We start from the raw sequence: 17,178 nt of genomic DNA on the forward strand, positions 1-17,178 counted from the left end.
TTTAGGACTCTGTGGATCTTCTCTACGCGCATTCCGTGTCGCACGTAGAACTGCAGGTTGCGGTAATGTACCACATACTTCTTCTTATCCATCAGGTTCATAGTTAGTTTCCTGTACGGTTTGTAACCAGGGCACATTTGCTTTTGCAGCGGACTTAGCTGCTTAAATGGTATCTCTATCGCTTCTGGTGCTAAGGGGAACTCATTGTGTTCGTCGTGCAGGCGCTCTGGGTACTCCAGATCCACTTCTAAAACATAACCCTTGTCTTCCTCCTTTCCTACCTGCATGTAGAAGTCTATCGACTTCACTGGATCCCATTCGAAGTCTCTCACAGGTAGGTACTGTGACATTGCCCAACCATAAAGGTTATTCGCATCCAGGTAGTAAATGTATGTGGTTGGTTTCTCTGGGTCGTGCTCTACTAAGGGGTTGTTTGCGCGGGCGTAACGTCGGCTGGGCCCGCATACGCCGCCACGAATACCGTCTTCCATAAACCGATACATGTCGTACTCCGTTAGGAGATCCAACTGCGCATTTGTCTTCTTTAACAAAGCACTCCAGCTGAGCCCAGGAGCCGTGTAGAAATTAGCGGGATCCAATCCGTAATATTCCATAGCCATCTTTCTGAAGCTTTGGAAAACGTCTGCGAGCAGCACTACGTCAGACCTTAGGTAGATGTCGTGGTAGTCACCCATGTTCTCACAGGAGTACTTTTCCCACACGTCTAACGCATGCTGGTACTCCTCATCCTTTATACCGGACTCGTTTAGGGTGCTGTAGAAGCGATCTTTGGGTGGTAGGGACTCTTTGAATCGATCCCAGGAATCCATGTATTCGTATGGGTAGACTCCTTTCCTTTCCGCGCCATATTGACTGGAAATGGGAAAGTTGGTGTTATACTTTACGAGGTTTGCTAAGGAGTCCGCCATAAACTGCTGCGAATCTAAGAACTTCAGCTTGCCCACAGTTACGGACATGTAGCGCTCTTTGTTGTTGGGTATGCATTTGACGTCGGAGCCGTCTGTTCCTTGTAGTAGCAAATGGGAGTCGTACCCGCGGAGGTTGTGAAAGAACACCGGAATCTCCATGTCTGGATTTACTTTGAAGTTTATATTGCATTTCCAATGAGCCTCTCCTCTGTATTTACCCGTGGTGTGGCAGTGATCCCTAACCTTATCCACATAGAAATCCTCAACAAATGCTTTGTGGCAGTGAATGCAGTGCGTGGAGGGCTTTCCCGGCTTCTCACCTTTCTTAGCATACTTCCCGCATTTAAAATGAGCTTCTCCTAGATACTTTCCATCTTCATCCCACGCTTTCTTGGCTCGTCTTCCAAACTGAAGAAGCGTATGTTGGCAAATGTGGCATTTTTTTGCCTTGTTAAAAGCCTCCTGGTTCTCTTTGGTAAATTCCATCTTCTTTGGACGTCTTAATTGTTCTCTAATCTCCCCCTCCTCTTCTCGCAATGCTTCTAGAAACTCATTAGCTGCGTTCTTACCTCGGTAAATCACAGGAGGGTTTGCTTTACCGTCTGATCTGACTACTATGTAACCAAAGGAGCAGATCTCGTGTAATCCTACCTTATTCGTGGCGCCACGTTTCTGCTCTTCCTTAGTTATCAACGCTTCGAAGTCTGCATATATCACGTAAGGCACTTGCATCTGCTTTTGATGGTCTGCGTATGAAAGCTCTTTGTTGGTGGGCATCTGGATCCGTTGCGCCACTTCTTCGACTCCGCGGCAGATCTCATCGTGTTTCTTTAGGGCATTTAAGGATGTAAATGACAGCAAGCAGCAGTCGCAGAAGTACTTTTTGCCTTTGTGCTTAGTATGTCTGTAGAATAGTCTGCTAATGTGTTTAACCCATGAGTAGTGTCCGCCGTGGTAGAATAAATGTACGCGCTCTCCTTTACTTTTTGACAGAACTAACGGTACTATCGTCTGCTCTCTGACTCCGTAAACGTTAATTGCTAGATCGTTTATTTCCTCAAATATGGGGATGTCTATCAGCTGCATGGGAAATTCCACACCATCCCACTCTAAATCATCTGTGGGATACTTACTTATCCTACAGGGATCCTTCTCTGCTGGATACAGTGCAGACCTGATTGCCCACATAAAGCATCGATTGTCTTCATTCTTCACGTTTACAATAGCCTTCTTCCTTTCTACCCACGTTGGTAGCGGTACGTAACTCCCCCCTCGTATGGGTACGTACCTGGCCATACTTATCTCTATTCCTTCAACCTCCTCTACTGTCCAACCCGATCCTTCTTTCGTGTAGTTAGACAGCGACTCCATTATTGCTTCTAAGGCTTCACTGAGTGACCTATCCAGATTCGTGGATTCTAATATCACTAACGACTTTGATCGCAACATTGCTGTCGTCATTACCTCGTCTTTTGACAAACTTACTTCTACCATTATGCTCGCTTTCAGGGCTCCTAATTCTTCTATACCTTTTCGGAGAGTCCTTTTAACCTTCCTTTCTGACTGACGCCAAAACTGTCTAACGTCAATCTCACCGTTACCGGGTATTGACACCGTGCTGAAGTTGCTTTGGGATTCCATCTATATAATAGGAAATATTTTATACCTAATACCAAGCACTTTTTAGGTCGTCGTAGTCGTACTCACAGTCCTGACAATGCCAAAACAATTTAACCTTAGTCTCAAACTTCTTACCACATCCACAATCATAACTGCTCATACACTTCGTCTTCATTTTCAAATGCTTTTTCAAATCCGCTTCTTTCTTAAAAGTTCTCTTACATTCTTCGCACTCCATATATAGACTAACATATTTGCGCTGTTGCCCTCAACCACACTTGGAGTGGGGATTGTCCGTAGGTGGATTTTTGGCACGGGTCTTGCCCGTGTTGAGATTGCGCTGGAACCCCCATTCCCTATACTACTCATTGAATTAAATATATACACCATATAATTATATGCTGATGGGAGAGGAAAAAAACTTTTGTACAAAAGCTGTAGGCCAGAGTGTACCATGCTCCCTATATAAGAAGGACTATAGTGTTGTGAAAGTTGAATTGGTTACGTTGTTGCCGGCAAAGTATCTGAAAGATGTTGTCTAGCTTCGGTACACCACATGTTGAAAAAAATTGTAACGAAGCTATAGACCCAAATGCATCGTGATCCCTATCTCAAATAGGTCTGATGGTGTAACTACTAAGTGATCCGAGAGATGCTTGAGAGTTTGATATCGTATCACTCTGAGTTATTGTATTATCGTCTTTCTCATTAGCCATTTTTGGTGACCTAAAGAAGAAAAAATAGAAGTAAAAGGTGTAAAAAAAATTTTTTTTAATGTTTGAAAAACTTTCCATGGATCCTCTTAACTTTGGGCGTAACATTTTCCCATTTCAGATTAAGTGGCATTCTCTCGAGAATTATCAACTAAGCATGCTTTATTTGAGTTGTATCCATTTCCATGTGTCCTCTCATGCACAACCGTTAAACAAAGAAATAATGCTCTAGGGAATGACACGTTTTCTGAAATAGTAAAACATTTTGCTCAAGGTAAGGGGTCTATAACTATAAGTGGCAAAGGAAAAAAAGGATAACAAAGTAATAATACTCAAGAGAATGACTTGGTAACTGGGGTCTATCAGTAGCAAGGGAAACAAAGGATAACAAGGAAATAATACTCAAGAGAATGACTTGGTAACTGGGGTCTATCAGTAGCAAGGGAAACAAAGGATAATAAAATTCTAAAATCTGGGAATACGGGTTTTAAACTAGTTTAGAAGCTGTCCTTACCGTTCTCTGCAAATGTTTCTGGTCTTCTCCTTTAGAAAATGAAATCTCTGCCTCCCTACTCGATGCCAATAGATCTCGGTGGCAAGGGTTACGAAAGAAACTAAAAAACCTGCTGCTAGAACGATAAACACTCCTGCTAAGCTGTACAGTTCGATTGACTTCTGCTTTAGCCCTGTGGAATCCAATGATATATGTGTATAAAAAATCAAATATCGGCATAACTTAGGCAATCCACTGTTTCCCCATTTCAGGCCACATGTCATTCCCCACATGAATGGATGCTTTGCACCATCACGTCATGGCAGCCATGACAGGAGGCACAACAACAGATTCTTTTTCCCCACGAAACTGAATTCTTTCTCATGTACATCAGTAAATCAAATCACATACGACACCGAGCGAATCCTTGTCGCATGGGTGAGAAGCGACGTATTTGCTGCGGACGCCATCCGTGCTTCCCCTAAAGATCCATGGCAAGTGTCTAAGTAGATATCGGCCATGGAATTGCTACAAAATGACGTACATAAGATTAACAGCCACCAGGATGGCCGAGTGGTTAAGGCGTTGGACTTAAGTTCCAATGTACGAATGTACGCGTGGGTTCGAACCCCACTCCTGGTAGAATCGTTTTTTTTATGACGCGATGCACAAACATTACTTTTTTTCATTATTCTCATCATCACGATTATTAACTATTATCATTATTAACTTAAGCAATGCAACAACAAATGGGTGAATGTAGCTCGAAGGAAGCGCAATACCAAGTTTCTAGTTTAGAGGCCTTGTCTCTGCCTCACCTGGCATTTTGGCTTTTTCGAATGCTTAGAATTCCATTGTCTTACTGAATCCTCGAAAGTAAAACGTTCATTCGGTTTTTATGTATGAAGTATTTTAATAATTAGGTAGACTTAATTGCAGGCATTCCTGGTTGGTGACGGGAGGAATGGGACGGAGGAACAATTGGGACAAATCTCTATAGTCCCTTTTCTCATTCCCTAAATACGGCTGTGTTTTAAGATTGAAGACTCATCTCCGCAGGCTTAGCCTCGCTTAATAGTAAATCATTTGCAAATGCTAGCTTTAATGTAAAGAATGTGCAGCTTGAACAATACCAATGCTTTGAAATCCCACGTACTATTCATGGTATCTGTGAATAGCTGACTGATAAACGAGGCTAAGCCTGTGCAAATGAGTCTTCGAGAGTCTGTAGTCTTCAAAAACAGCGGTATGCATTGAATGTGAAACTGGTGTATTCCCAAGGAATCCTAAGGACAACTAGCCAGGAAAGCCTGCAATGCTGTCTATTAATATGATAAATAGAGTTTTAGAGAACTTACGGTTGGTGTTGATATCTGGACATTCATTTGTACCTTCCCAGTACTTGTATCGTAACTTCTCGATAAACCCGCTTTCACGGAGACGCAATATGGCGAGAGATATCTCTTGAAGGTGAGGGTCTTCATGTCTGAGAGCAAACGCATAGCTGCGAGGAGATTGAAGACCTGGAACTGAACAAACAATTATAGTATTGGAAAAATAGATCTAATCCATTGTTCTCCCATTTTAGACCATGCACGTGTCATTTCCTAGAGTATTATTTCTTTGTTTAATATGAAACGAAGAATTGTGGTGGAAACAAAGCCTGCAGCAAAACACAGACAAGGCTTCGCTGATAAAAAAAGGCAGTAAACGACCTTGCCCCTTTTGCGAAACATCGCATTACGATTCATTGGAAAGCAATCATTTGATTCATTCTAACTTTTTTGACATCGACGTCGTAGCCACCATCTTGGATCAATTTAACAAAAGACTCGTCAATGAATTCTTTTGTTATATCAACCAACATAGCTACCGTATCTTATGTTCGAATCAGGGACTGAAATCCTGTAAACAGTTAGACAGCGGCGTGGTATTAGAAATCCGAGGCTGGCAACTGTTATTAGAAGAGCTACCAGGATGGCCGAGTGGTTAAGGCGTTGGACTTAAGTTCCAATGTACGAATGTACGCGTGGGTTCGAACCCCACTCCTGGTAGGAATGTTTATTTTTTATGAAGCGATGTACAAACATTTTTCTTTTCCTCCTCCTCCTCCTCCCCCTCCTCCTCCTCCTCAGACTCACATGTAAACAAGTCGCATGGCTGCTTCTGTGCTACATACTCCAGTACCGGACCGTCAAGAATATGTATGTAGGGACTGCCACTTCTCATCCATTCGATCGATTCTGAATCATTCTTGGGTAGACGCTTCATTTTGTTCCAAGCTCTTCTGTATATCTCATAATCAGCAGAGAGAAACAAAGAGTGTAGATTGGACTTCTCGAGTACACCAAGGTCGTAATTCGAATCAACTGCCTCCTCAAAGTTGGTGACTGGTTTGATGAAGATGTCGACAGTGAAGAAAGCCACTAAGTTCGCAGTGTAAGTTGATAACCACACAAGGATAGAAAACCAGAAGAAACCAGCCAAAATACGGCCTGAATTACATAACGAAAAGAAAAAGAATAGAGGTTTTGCACCATCACGTGCCAACGCTCATGCTACAGCTTGGGCTGCCTGTTGTTAGAAAGCAGAACCGATAAAATCCCTTTGCACGTGATGGTGCAAAACCTCTATTACTGATATATTAGAAAACAAATAAACTGTTGCCAATCAGCTGTAAGCACTCTTTTCGCTAATCCAAGCTGTTCTTCATAAATTTTCGGTTTCAAACGTATGGAAACTAACGCTTTGGACGACTTCGATTAACTACTGAGGAGAAAGCATAGCACACTTCCATGAAGTACTGTTAGGCTCAGGTCTAACGTCGAACTTCACATGAGCCGAACTTAATAACATCAAAGAAGACTGCCTTGTTATCCATTGTTTCAATTTGGTTCGGCTCATATGAAGTTTGACGTTTGACCTGAGCCTTATAGTGTTTGTCATAATACCCAGGGTTCGGCTATTTTTGACTGCCTTTAATTAGTATTTTAATTAATGTCTTGAAGATTCGCAGCACAATGCAACTAACAAATGGAATAAATATCCAAATTTGTACTCAAATACCCACTGTTTGAAGTCAAGACAAAATACTGAAAAATGGTGAGCTTAATAGAGTCTTACCCGAGGTAGATTTGGGCGCGTGATCAGTGCCTTGCAGAAGCATGCTTCCAGCTGTAAACCAAAAGGAGTTGATCAAGTTCAACTCCTCCGACGTCTTGCTGCCATGTTCGTTTTTGTAGCCATAAGGACTGAAATAATTCAAAATATATACCGCCAAAGAAACGGCCACAAACGAAGCAGCCACCACCGTCCAGACATTTGTAGTGTAGGGCGCCATAAATTGGAAGAACTCCCTCTCTGCGACGACAGTCTTCTTCATCATCATATCGTCTGTGTAGTACATAAAGCTGGCTGTCAGGGCAACGTACTTCTGGCGTTCCACATTTTTTGATAAAGGAGCTACAATCATTTCTGCTTTCTGAAAACCAAAATGAGGTCTATAAGTTATGAAGTCAACAAGTTCCAAAAACTTTGGAATTGAAATGGAAACCTTTTATGAACATGATCGTTTTTGGTTGGCATGGGTGGTGTAGGGGTCTCTATTTACCGCTCGCCTCTCACCGATACTGCCCTACTTTGAGCCCCAGCTCAGACTGTGTGTTGAATTTGTTTGATGCGTTGTTCTCTCCCTTGCCACGAGGGTTTTCTTCGGGTTCTCCGATTGCCTTCTTCCGTAAAATTCAACATGTGAGTTGAGTGTTGTATGTCGTAAATATAGAATGTAGTGGTAGTGAGTGTGAAACCTCGCGGAAGAGTCCCATCGACGGGAAATAGTGTTTGTAATAATATTTTTAGTTTTCGCAGTCGCCGGGTGCCATTGTGCCCACACATGCACGCTATTAAGAGAAACAGTCATAACTTACCCTATCGATTAGTTCTCCGATCATTCCATTCCATGTACCGTTAATCAGTGCACCGTAATATCCATCATCAACCAACTTTATATGGTAAGTGAACTTTAGGTCAGATGCAAGTTTTTTTAATATGTCGATACAGAAGCCATGGTAGGTGACCGTCCCTTCTGACGATACGCGCCTCATCACAAATGGGTCTGTCTACATACGTCAAAAATGAAAACGGAACAATAGTCCCTTTATGCCATTACCTGCGCCATCTTGAAAGGCAGCCGTGCCTTTGCTTCGAAGCGAGACGAACGGTGAGCTTAAAATGTAAATAATTGTTCAAGGTGTTAAAAAAAGTCTCTATCATTGCAAGCTCACCGTTCGTCTTGCTTCGATGAAAAGACACGGTTACCTTTCAAGATGGCGCAGGGAACTGTAAAACGGACTATTTAAAGCTACTTGCATGTAGCTTGAAAAGGATGTGACGTCAAAGGAGCTCAATTCGGAGGACAAAACAAAAGAATTTCAATATCCTTGGAATTGGAATCCTATCGGTTTTGCCCTTCAAATTGAGCTGCATTTCGACGTGCAATGCTTTTCCAAAACACTCCACACGTACACTAAACCACATACATGCCATTAGACCATGTTTCCTCGTTATCAGATGGAGGTAATACTTGTGTTCTTGCAAAGCTTTATATAATTTGCACCAGTGCAGTTTATTTTCCAGGTATACTTACCACTGCAGTTACGACAGATATCTCTCTTCCCTTTAGCAAAGAACCATCCAGAGATTTATCATTAAAGTGGATTCTGTCCATTATTTCTAGGATATTTCCAGCTTTTGTCCATTTACCAATCTGACATAATTAGAATATTTTGAGTATCAATAACGCTACCAAGTTTTTCCAACCATCGAACGATTATTATCGTTCCTGTTATCATTATTGGCATCATCAACAACATCATTATTATATCATCGCCATTATCATATCGGCTCCATCACTGATCATTGGCATTATCCATGGGATCTCGGGGAACGCGAGAATAGGATTGTCGTAGTTGATCAGGCGGTCCTAGTTTCAGTTGTTTATCGGCGAACAAAGAGCTATCATTTCACGATAATTCCATAAAAGAATTGAAGCCACAACGAACCATTTGACCCATAGGTATTCGTTATAAGAGTAGGTAGAATTTTAAATGTATTGCTAGTCCATAACCTAGCTAGGGAAGCAATAATTCAGAGTAATTTTTTCTGACTTCGGTCGCCATGTTTTTTTCAATGAACCGCGTGATCAGATTTCTTCCTGCGCGATGATTGTAATTGGCTAGTTTTTGATGGGCTGTCAGAACGAGATGACCTGGATTGTCTTACCTCTGTAAAGGTGTTGTTAATAAGGTTCAGGATTCGAAGTTCGTTGAGCACCCGACGACCTTTGGTGTCAAACCGGACGGGGGACACGAGACCATTTTTATTTACTTGCATCTGTAGAGAAATTGATCATATTCCTTAGTATTTATCAACATCTTAGTCATTAATAAACCTTTTCGGTTTTGGCGCAGGCTTGGGCGTAATGCTTTTCGATTTTAGACCATGTGTCACTAATAATGATTATCATGAGAATAAGATTCGTTGTTTGAGTTGTATCCTCATTCTCATGCACAACCGTTAACTCTATGGAATAACGAGATGTCTGAAATGGAATAATAAAGAGGAATATTATCACTAGGCTTTTAATGGGTTATCATCATCATCGACAGTTTGTTGAATTATAATTTCTTCATCGTGATATCATCACGGCATCATATGGTACATTATCGTTATTTTTATCATCATCATCATCATATCATTACCATTATCATCGTCATCATCGTCATCATCGTCATCGTCATCGTCCTTATCATCTTCATCATCATCATCACCATCATCACCACCATCATCACCACTATCATCGTCGTCATCCTCATCACCATCATGATCATGGTCATATTAGTTATTAACGTCATAATTATACAGCTTCTCATTAATCCCATATAGGTAGCTGTCCAATTATTTTCTTAATTGGACAGGTCTTGTTGATATGGGATTAAATAATCAGCTATATACGTAATAGGTAATGGGATTTCATGCTCCCCAATCAAGAAATAATTAGACTCGAAAAATTCTTCTGACTGCCAAATTGGACTCGGCCTACGGCCTCATCCTATTTTGGAAGTCCTCGGAATTTTCCTCGTCCAATTATTTCTCAATATGACAGCATGGAGTCCTATTACATATACTTATTGTTATCTTTATTATTATTTCCATCAATTGCATCGTGCAGTTCATAACTTTGGGATGCCAACATTGACATTATTATCTTCATCACCATAGTTTTACTGATATCATCTCATACCTGTTTTGCATATCTATAAAATGTCTCTCTGTTGGATGACAAGGTAGCACTGTCGTTGCCTGTCAACCACATTCCATTGTCGTGAAGATTTTTTAACGTCATGGCAACCAATAAAATAGCATCATACACAAGATCAAAATTATCCTGTGTAAGAAACAAAAAGGAATGGTGCCATTTTTACATGTAATAGAATTGTAACATCTAATTGGTTAAATGCCAGTGTGTTCTTTTATATGGGGTTAGCCTAACGTTCACAAATACCAACGGTAAAGTAAAGAATGCACAACTTCAATAATACAAACACTTTGAAATTCCACGGACCTTGACTGGAATGCATGAATATCTCTTCACAAAACCTAACAAGCTAAATTCCACATGGTCAGGAAACAAGTGTCAATTGAGGCATGCAATGAAGGATAATCATTGTAAATAATAATGTTAAATATAGCTTGTGTTAAATAATTTTCTCTACGAAAAGTACATACCCGTTTACTGTTCCATTTGGCGCTGACATTAGTTGTAAGCCCAAACCCAACAACCATATGAGAGCTTTCTGCAGTAAGTACGTCCTGCAAAACCTGACGCGGGAAATATATGATCAATAGACCGTTTTCTCAAGGTTGCGTACGCATCCAAATTTAAGGGACTTGACGGGCCACGATACTAGAACACGAGCTTTACGATGAGTATTATCATGCATTGCTATGATTTTTTTGATAAAAATTCATAAAATCGATTATTTTCCTTCTAAACATAAGACTGGCTTCTCAATTTTACTAAAATTGCGTTTTTCAGTTTTGTCGTGGTCCTTCAAGATTGGATGCGCACGCAACGTTAAGAAAACTGTCTATATTACAGCTCTGTTGCCAGTTGCATGTTTGCGACTTCGTAAGCAAAACTCGAAATTACAAAGTGCATCCGTAAGGGTTAAACCAGGTCGTGACAATTTATTATGTATGAAGGCCGAGTCTCGTCAAAAAAGTTTTACACGATATATATATAAATGTGAAAGCAGGCAGTGATGATGAAATTAATTATTTTGTTGCACGTAAACATTGCAATGGCATAACGCTCTCAGCAAATGAAGAGTCCAGAACATTGTCAGTAATGTTTAAGTAATCTACACCTTGAAAAACATATGGTTGTATAAATGTCACGAAAAGACATACCGAATCTTGTATTATCCAGACATAGGTCTTACTGGGGTTGCAGCGATCCTATGAATATAAAAACAAAGTCAGAATTGTAGTAGTGGCGGTGGTGGCGGTGTGCGGTGGCGGTGGTGGCGGTGGTGGCGGTGGTGGCGGTGGTGGCGGTGGTGGCGGTGGTGGCGGTGGTGGCGGTGGTGGTGGTGGTGGCGGTGGTGGTGGTAGTATATAATGTCATGATAATATTATTACCATCATAAGAATTGATGATTTTTCGTTGGCGAACAGAAGAACGACATCAGCTTCTGAGGCAGCCAGTTCCTTCATGATTCTCTCACAGGAACACTCATTCTTATGAACGTTGATCTCGTCATGCTTAATTTGTATGTAAACTGACGTATAGTCCTTGTTGGCTGTCAAAGTTTTGAAGAAGAATGCTTCGTAGAACCTCGAAGCTGCGGACACAACAAAAGAGTATAACCAGTGTCTAGATTAGGCAACAGCAGCAAAAGCAAGATAGGGAAAGAAAGGTGACTAGAAAACGACAGAAATAGCCAGTTGACATGGATGACAAGATGACAAGATGGTACGTAACTGGCATTGCTACGATGGCCAGAAGAAGATCATAATAAGAGAGGACATGGACGAGCTGACAAGGAAATAAAAGATAATGGCCAAGAAAGATGACATGGGGAAGATGACGGTCCAGGACAACATATATGGCACTGACAACTGAGATAGTAACAGAGAATTGCTATAGTGAGAGAATGTGAACAAAGCAAATGAACGAGACGCATATCAAGCTTTACTCTATATGTTAGTGTCGAAGTTGGAGTAGAGAAAGCTCACTCCATATACGGTATGATCAATTCCATATTTGGATTGTGCGGAAAAGGTGCAAAAAAGGCTGTCGTTTTATAACGAATTCAACATGAACATTTTTGAACATTATGAAGAAGAAAAGAAAAAAAAAAAAGACAAGTAAAAAAAAAGAAAAACTTTGGAAAATCGAGGAAGGATACAGGGACGACGCTAACTCGTGGGTCTGTCTCGCAGACAACAGACACAGGGAAATACGACACTCAATATTTGAATGTATGGACAATAATAAACAGCAGGGAAGCAAACATGGCAAGAAAGATCTGGTAAATGACGGTACCGTAGAATCCCAGTTATAAATTACATCTCCCATATGAACAAGAAGATTGAAAGTAATGATACGTACCCTCAACCATCAAAGCAATCTTCTTCCACTGAAAGGCATCCAGGATTTGAACAGTCGCCTGCGAATAGCTATCGTAATCCGCTGACATGATGATCGCATTACAAGCTTCTCTTATCTTGTAGTTTCCGCTGCCATGGAGACGAATTATCGGTATCTTAGTAATGGTGCTTACTTCACATGCAGAATGAGGTAAGGTGTTAAAGTCCAACAAGGCGATGACGTCACTACTGACGAGAGAAGAGGCTGAAACAAGATCACAGACATTGAGACGAGTTAAGCACTACCGTACTCCGGTAAAAACAGTGCTTTTAATTTGCACTAAAAAGTTTAAAATAGTGCAACGTCTATTTGTTTTGCATTATTTCATCAGTGCTATTTAGTAGCAAATTAGTGGCAGTGATGTAGTATTGAAGAAATAGAAAACGCGCGCGCGTGCTTTGTGCAGTCATAAAGCACGTGGGGGTTGGCAGAACACGAGAGAAGTGTTAGGAGAAGCACGACGCGTAGCGGAGTGCTTCTCGACACTCCTCGAGTATTCTGCCAATCCCCAAGTGCTTTATAACTGCACACAGTCCAGCAAGCAATCTTTTTTATTTCTTTTATAAAATGCAAAGGGCGCGTGCTTGCTGTGTGCTCTCATAAAGCACGCGCTCCCGACCAATCAGAATGCGAGATTTATAACAGTTACTTTATAATGTTTCATATTTTTAGAGTTTAAACTTCCCATGGAGTAATAAAACAAACTTAATGGGAAGCTCTACTAAGTACCCTATACTCACAGTACGTATATAGGTCTGATTTCTGCGAAGTGTTTCGTATTTGTAGGGTAAAAGAGGAACCATTGGCTACTAGTTGAGAGTTGATGTCATCAACAGCCTGTTTTGCTGCATCCCTTTCGTCTCTTGTAGTCGTATTCAGCAGCTCTGCCAAAAAGTTCGAATATTCCATATTAATCAATTCATGGTTCCGACTCATGCAGACAATAGCAAACCAATCGACGTTCCAGAATTTTTTCCAGGGGAATTAAAATCTTGTCTCACAAACAACTACACAGTATCTGTTTTAAAGAGTACTACAAGGATTACAAGGCAATTTTTCTATTCTTTTCACAGGACAGTAAAGTATTGAAACAATTTATAAAAGTTTTAAATTCTGAGATATTCTAGATAATTCGCTAAGCTTGTGGGAAGTAGAAACGGTAAAGGGGAGACAGAAACATCAATTATGGATGAATCGTTAAAACTGAACTAATAATTTCATCTCTGAATGATTTACGTTTCCTAATTAATTTTCGGGTCCCCTACTTTCTTACCTAATAAAAAGTTCTTGCCTTTTGCATTGTTTATCGCTAGGAGTATTATCAATATCAGGCACAGCTCCACGGATGTTCGTCTTCTCATCGCTTTATTGAGGCTTGATTCGTGGATGATATGAGTCTGATTAATTAAAATACTATATTTCTTTCTTGTTACAGCTGACAAGGGATTGCTTTAATTATACTTCTATCCAAGGATTTGCCAGGAGGTTCCCCTAGGTATTGAATATAACGACAATTTCTGTTAATAAAAATTGCAAAAAGGTTGAATAAATGCATCAAATGTTACACACAGTTTGAGGAAGGTTTTATGGGATCCTTTTTGACGTTTAAAATGTGACAATGAACGAAAATGATTTCTTGTTGGGGATACTGGGGTTTTTTAAAGTGCCTATCACCCTTCTGACAATATTCACCGTATTAATTCTACATGGGGTAAGATGTTGAATAGCACTAAAAAAATGTATAGTTTAAGTGCAGCTTCTTGAAGTTACAAAGGTTTTTCCATGCCATATATATTATATTTCTTTACCGAATTTAGATCTAGGAGATAAGAAATTGATGAAAAATAGAAGGCCAAATTCAATAATTTGCTTATTAAGCTCTTTTAAAACTCAATAATTTTGAAAAGCGATTATTATTTGGTATATTTTGCATTCCTAACTTTTAGGGCTTGAACTTGGCTATATACACCTAATTCAAAAAACGTTGTCATCGCCAAAGGCGATAGGCAATAGGAGATAGGCGAAAAGCGATAGGACATATGTCTTTTCAAGATCCAAGTATAGCTGTTACATTTAGGAATTGAATGTATAAGTTGTGAAGACAGTCAGTTAGGACTGAAAATTTAGGAATTAAATTTGTAAAAATCGATTGCCAATCAGAGTGACCACAGTAAATCCGTGAAACTTTAGTAATACTAAATAGCACAATTTCATGCAAATTCCATTGTTTTCTATTGTTTAACTAGCACTATTTTGTACTATTTAGTAATTAGTGTTTCACGGATTTACTGTGGTCATTTTAACTATGGATTAGTATAAGCCTTTTCATAGTTTAAGAATCGATTCCACTGAGCATGCGATTTTATCCCGAATTTCTACCTTCTTTTTTCTAAACTTTCTTTTGTTCTTAATTAAACAAAAGAAGGTGAGAAATTCGGGATAAAATCGCATGTGCAGTGGAATCGATTCTTAAACTATGAAAATGCTTATTGCAGCAACTCAAGACAGCCGTATGTCAAAGTCACCGTTCATGACAATGAATTAGGTTTTACATAGAAATAATTAGCAAGTAAGCTCAGCTTTTCCTCAACATCATGATCTCATGAAAAACCTAAATAAACATTAGTTTAACTTAAATCTTAAAAAATCTTGTATTCTCTTACATAAAAATTGGACAAAAATGACATCGTTAAAAATAAACAAATCTTAACTAGCGGGTATAAATGTACTCAGTATCAAGTGTGTTGTTCTAAGGATAGCACATAAAATAATATAAATGAAAAATTCAACATCGTGGATTAAAATAATGATAATAGTACGACTTCGGACCAAAACGAAGGCGGTGTCAGTGGATCGAAATTTAAAGAAAGTATCGTTTTCCTCTACGGTGTTATCCAATGCATTTATCATTATTTGTAACCAAATTAAAAATATCTTGTTATGCCACCTGTACCTACCTTACACTCGCGAAACTTGTCGACTAAATAGTTAGAGATCAGAAATCTAACGCCTTCAATGTTTTTATAACTTCACAACTGGGAGAAAGTATATTGGGGAATTACATATTCGCAAATGAATGCTCTCTTTCTTTCTCTCAACGCATCTTACTCAGGGATTTTTCTAATGAATTATCAATGAGAATCAATTTCCATTTGAATAGAGAAGAAATTACTTATTTGACAAATAAATGAGTAAACATTGGCTTAATGTTTTTATAGGCTGCAATCGATAAATGTTTTGCCGTTTCTAATGTCAATTTTCTCCTACCCTGCGAGCAGAGTCTCCTTTTACCTGTAAAAGGAGACTCTGTTCGCAGGGTGATTTTCTCCCAGCTGAATGCGAAGTTCTATAACATGGATTATCAAGAGTACGAAAGGCAGTGTTTTCTTTTCATTGTAGATAGGCTGGTAATGACATTCATTCTAACTGATTGATACCCAGAAATTCTCGAACTTTGCTTACCACATGCCCTATTTCACTATGACGTCACTGCTTGTTTATGTGGGGGATAGAATCGCCAAAACCAATAGAAAATTCAACAAAATTTGCTCCTAGCGAAACAGTTTAATCTAGAATAGCCTGGTTTTCAGATATAATATGTGTTAATATGTACTAAAAAATATTCTGAGCGTTTGCTGGCTATTCTACTTCTCTTCGTGGATTGATAAGGGTTTATAACAATTTTCGGTTAGTTTGCGTTGATTTGATCCCGTCGTTCTTTGCGTTTAAATAATAGATTGTTTTGATGTAACGTCATAGTGAAATAGGGCAATTACATTACTTGCTATGTTTGATCCTAAAAACGGCGAGCTTAATTAGGAGCCCAACTTTCTTGTTATTGTCGACTTTGAAGATGAATTAATTTGCACCACTGATTCATGATTGTTCCCGATTGTTCTATCGAATTTTGAAATATAAACCCCAATGTCGCAGTATGAAATAAGAGAAGGCCAATGATAATTGGTTTGCAAAACACATATCCGTGAAATATCTTTTGTTTTCACTTGTATCATTGCGGTTCTATTTTGTGGTAATTATTTGGTATTCCATGGATATATGGTTTGCACTCTAACTGACAAATAACATAAAATTAGTAGCTAACAGTTAGCTGATTTTTTTTATTATCTTGGTTAATATTATGATCAGGGCTTGAAAAATTATTAACACTTAACGTGATAAATTAGTAGTTAACTGACAATCGGGTACCCTCATACACATCTTCAAATAAGCATCAGTATGAATGCTCACAATCTTACATAAGCCAATAGCTTGCATGTGTCGATAAATATAGGCCACAATCGTTAAAATTCTGGCACAATATCGAGTCTAGCCTTACGGAATAAAGTGCTGCAGGTTCGATTATAACGTTGTTGGGGAATGAACTGACTAGCATTTATACGAAAATGTTATTACTATAGCGCGAAAGATAGCAAGGGCGGATCCAGGGGGAGGGTCGGGGGAGTCGCGACCCCCCTGTCATTCCTGAGGTCAAATGGGCTTCTTGTGGTAAAAATGCGACTGGGATTCCTTTGCCCACAAAATTTACCCCTGAGACTCCCCCTTCAAAAAACCCTGGATCCGCCCTTGGATAGGAACGTCGTATATGATACATTAAGTTACTTATTCCTACCAATAAATGTATTCGGTGATCCACATGTTTGTACGTACATGAAGTATTAGACGACTAAAGCCTTGCAATCTATTCTGAAA

The 17,178-nt window shown here is 39.6% G+C and overlaps 1 protein-coding gene and 2 non-coding genes across 3 annotated transcripts; 2 read left to right on the forward strand and 1 right to left on the reverse strand.

Annotated features, from left to right (window-relative positions):
* Nucleotides 1-2,922: 2,922 nt before the first annotated feature.
* Nucleotides 2,923-15,554, reverse strand: LOC116288246 (glutamate receptor 2-like). Its single transcript, XM_031695015.2, has 16 exons — nt 15,426-15,554; nt 13,742-13,959; nt 13,209-13,352; nt 12,430-12,672; nt 11,457-11,659; nt 11,226-11,273; nt 10,542-10,634; nt 10,057-10,200; nt 9,036-9,146; nt 8,401-8,520; nt 7,682-7,873; nt 6,879-7,236; nt 5,897-6,250; nt 5,114-5,284; nt 3,777-3,948; nt 2,923-3,275 (listed from the first exon to the last, which is right to left on the reverse strand). Exons 2-16 carry the CDS (start codon nt 13,827-13,829, stop codon nt 3,161-3,163), a joined length of 2,556 nt encoding a protein of 851 aa, XP_031550875.2. The 5' UTR covers nt 13,830-13,959; nt 15,426-15,554; the 3' UTR covers nt 2,923-3,160.
* Trnal-uaa (transfer RNA leucine (anticodon UAA)) lies at nt 4,315-4,397 on the forward strand. Its single transcript has one exon. It is a non-coding gene; the product is annotated as a tRNA-Leu (tRNA).
* Nucleotides 5,727-5,809, forward strand: Trnal-uaa (transfer RNA leucine (anticodon UAA)). Its single transcript has one exon. It is a non-coding gene; the product is annotated as a tRNA-Leu (tRNA).
* Nucleotides 15,555-17,178: the final 1,624 nt, after the last annotated feature.

This window comes from Actinia tenebrosa, unplaced genomic scaffold (genome assembly GCF_029948245.1).
Source record: "Actinia tenebrosa isolate PJP-AT-01 unplaced genomic scaffold, QUT_ActTen_1.0 PGA_scaffold13__45_contigs__length_12533684, whole genome shotgun sequence".
NCBI classification, from domain to species: domain Eukaryota; kingdom Metazoa; phylum Cnidaria; class Anthozoa; order Actiniaria; family Actiniidae; genus Actinia; species Actinia tenebrosa.

Bases quoted from the DNA above. Each gene is read 5' to 3' on its own strand.
- LOC116288246 (XM_031695015.2), bottom strand. From the start codon at position 13,829: ATGAGAAGACGAACATCCGTGGAGCTGTGCCTGATATTGATAATACTC. The intron at 12,673-13,208 runs GTGAGTATAGGG...ATCTTGTTTCAG, and splicing joins ATCAGACCTATATACGTACT to CCTCTTCTCTCGTCAGTAGT. The intron at 11,660-12,429 runs GTACGTATCATT...TTGTGTCCGCAG, and splicing joins GATTGCTTTGATGGTTGAGG to CTTCGAGGTTCTACGAAGCA.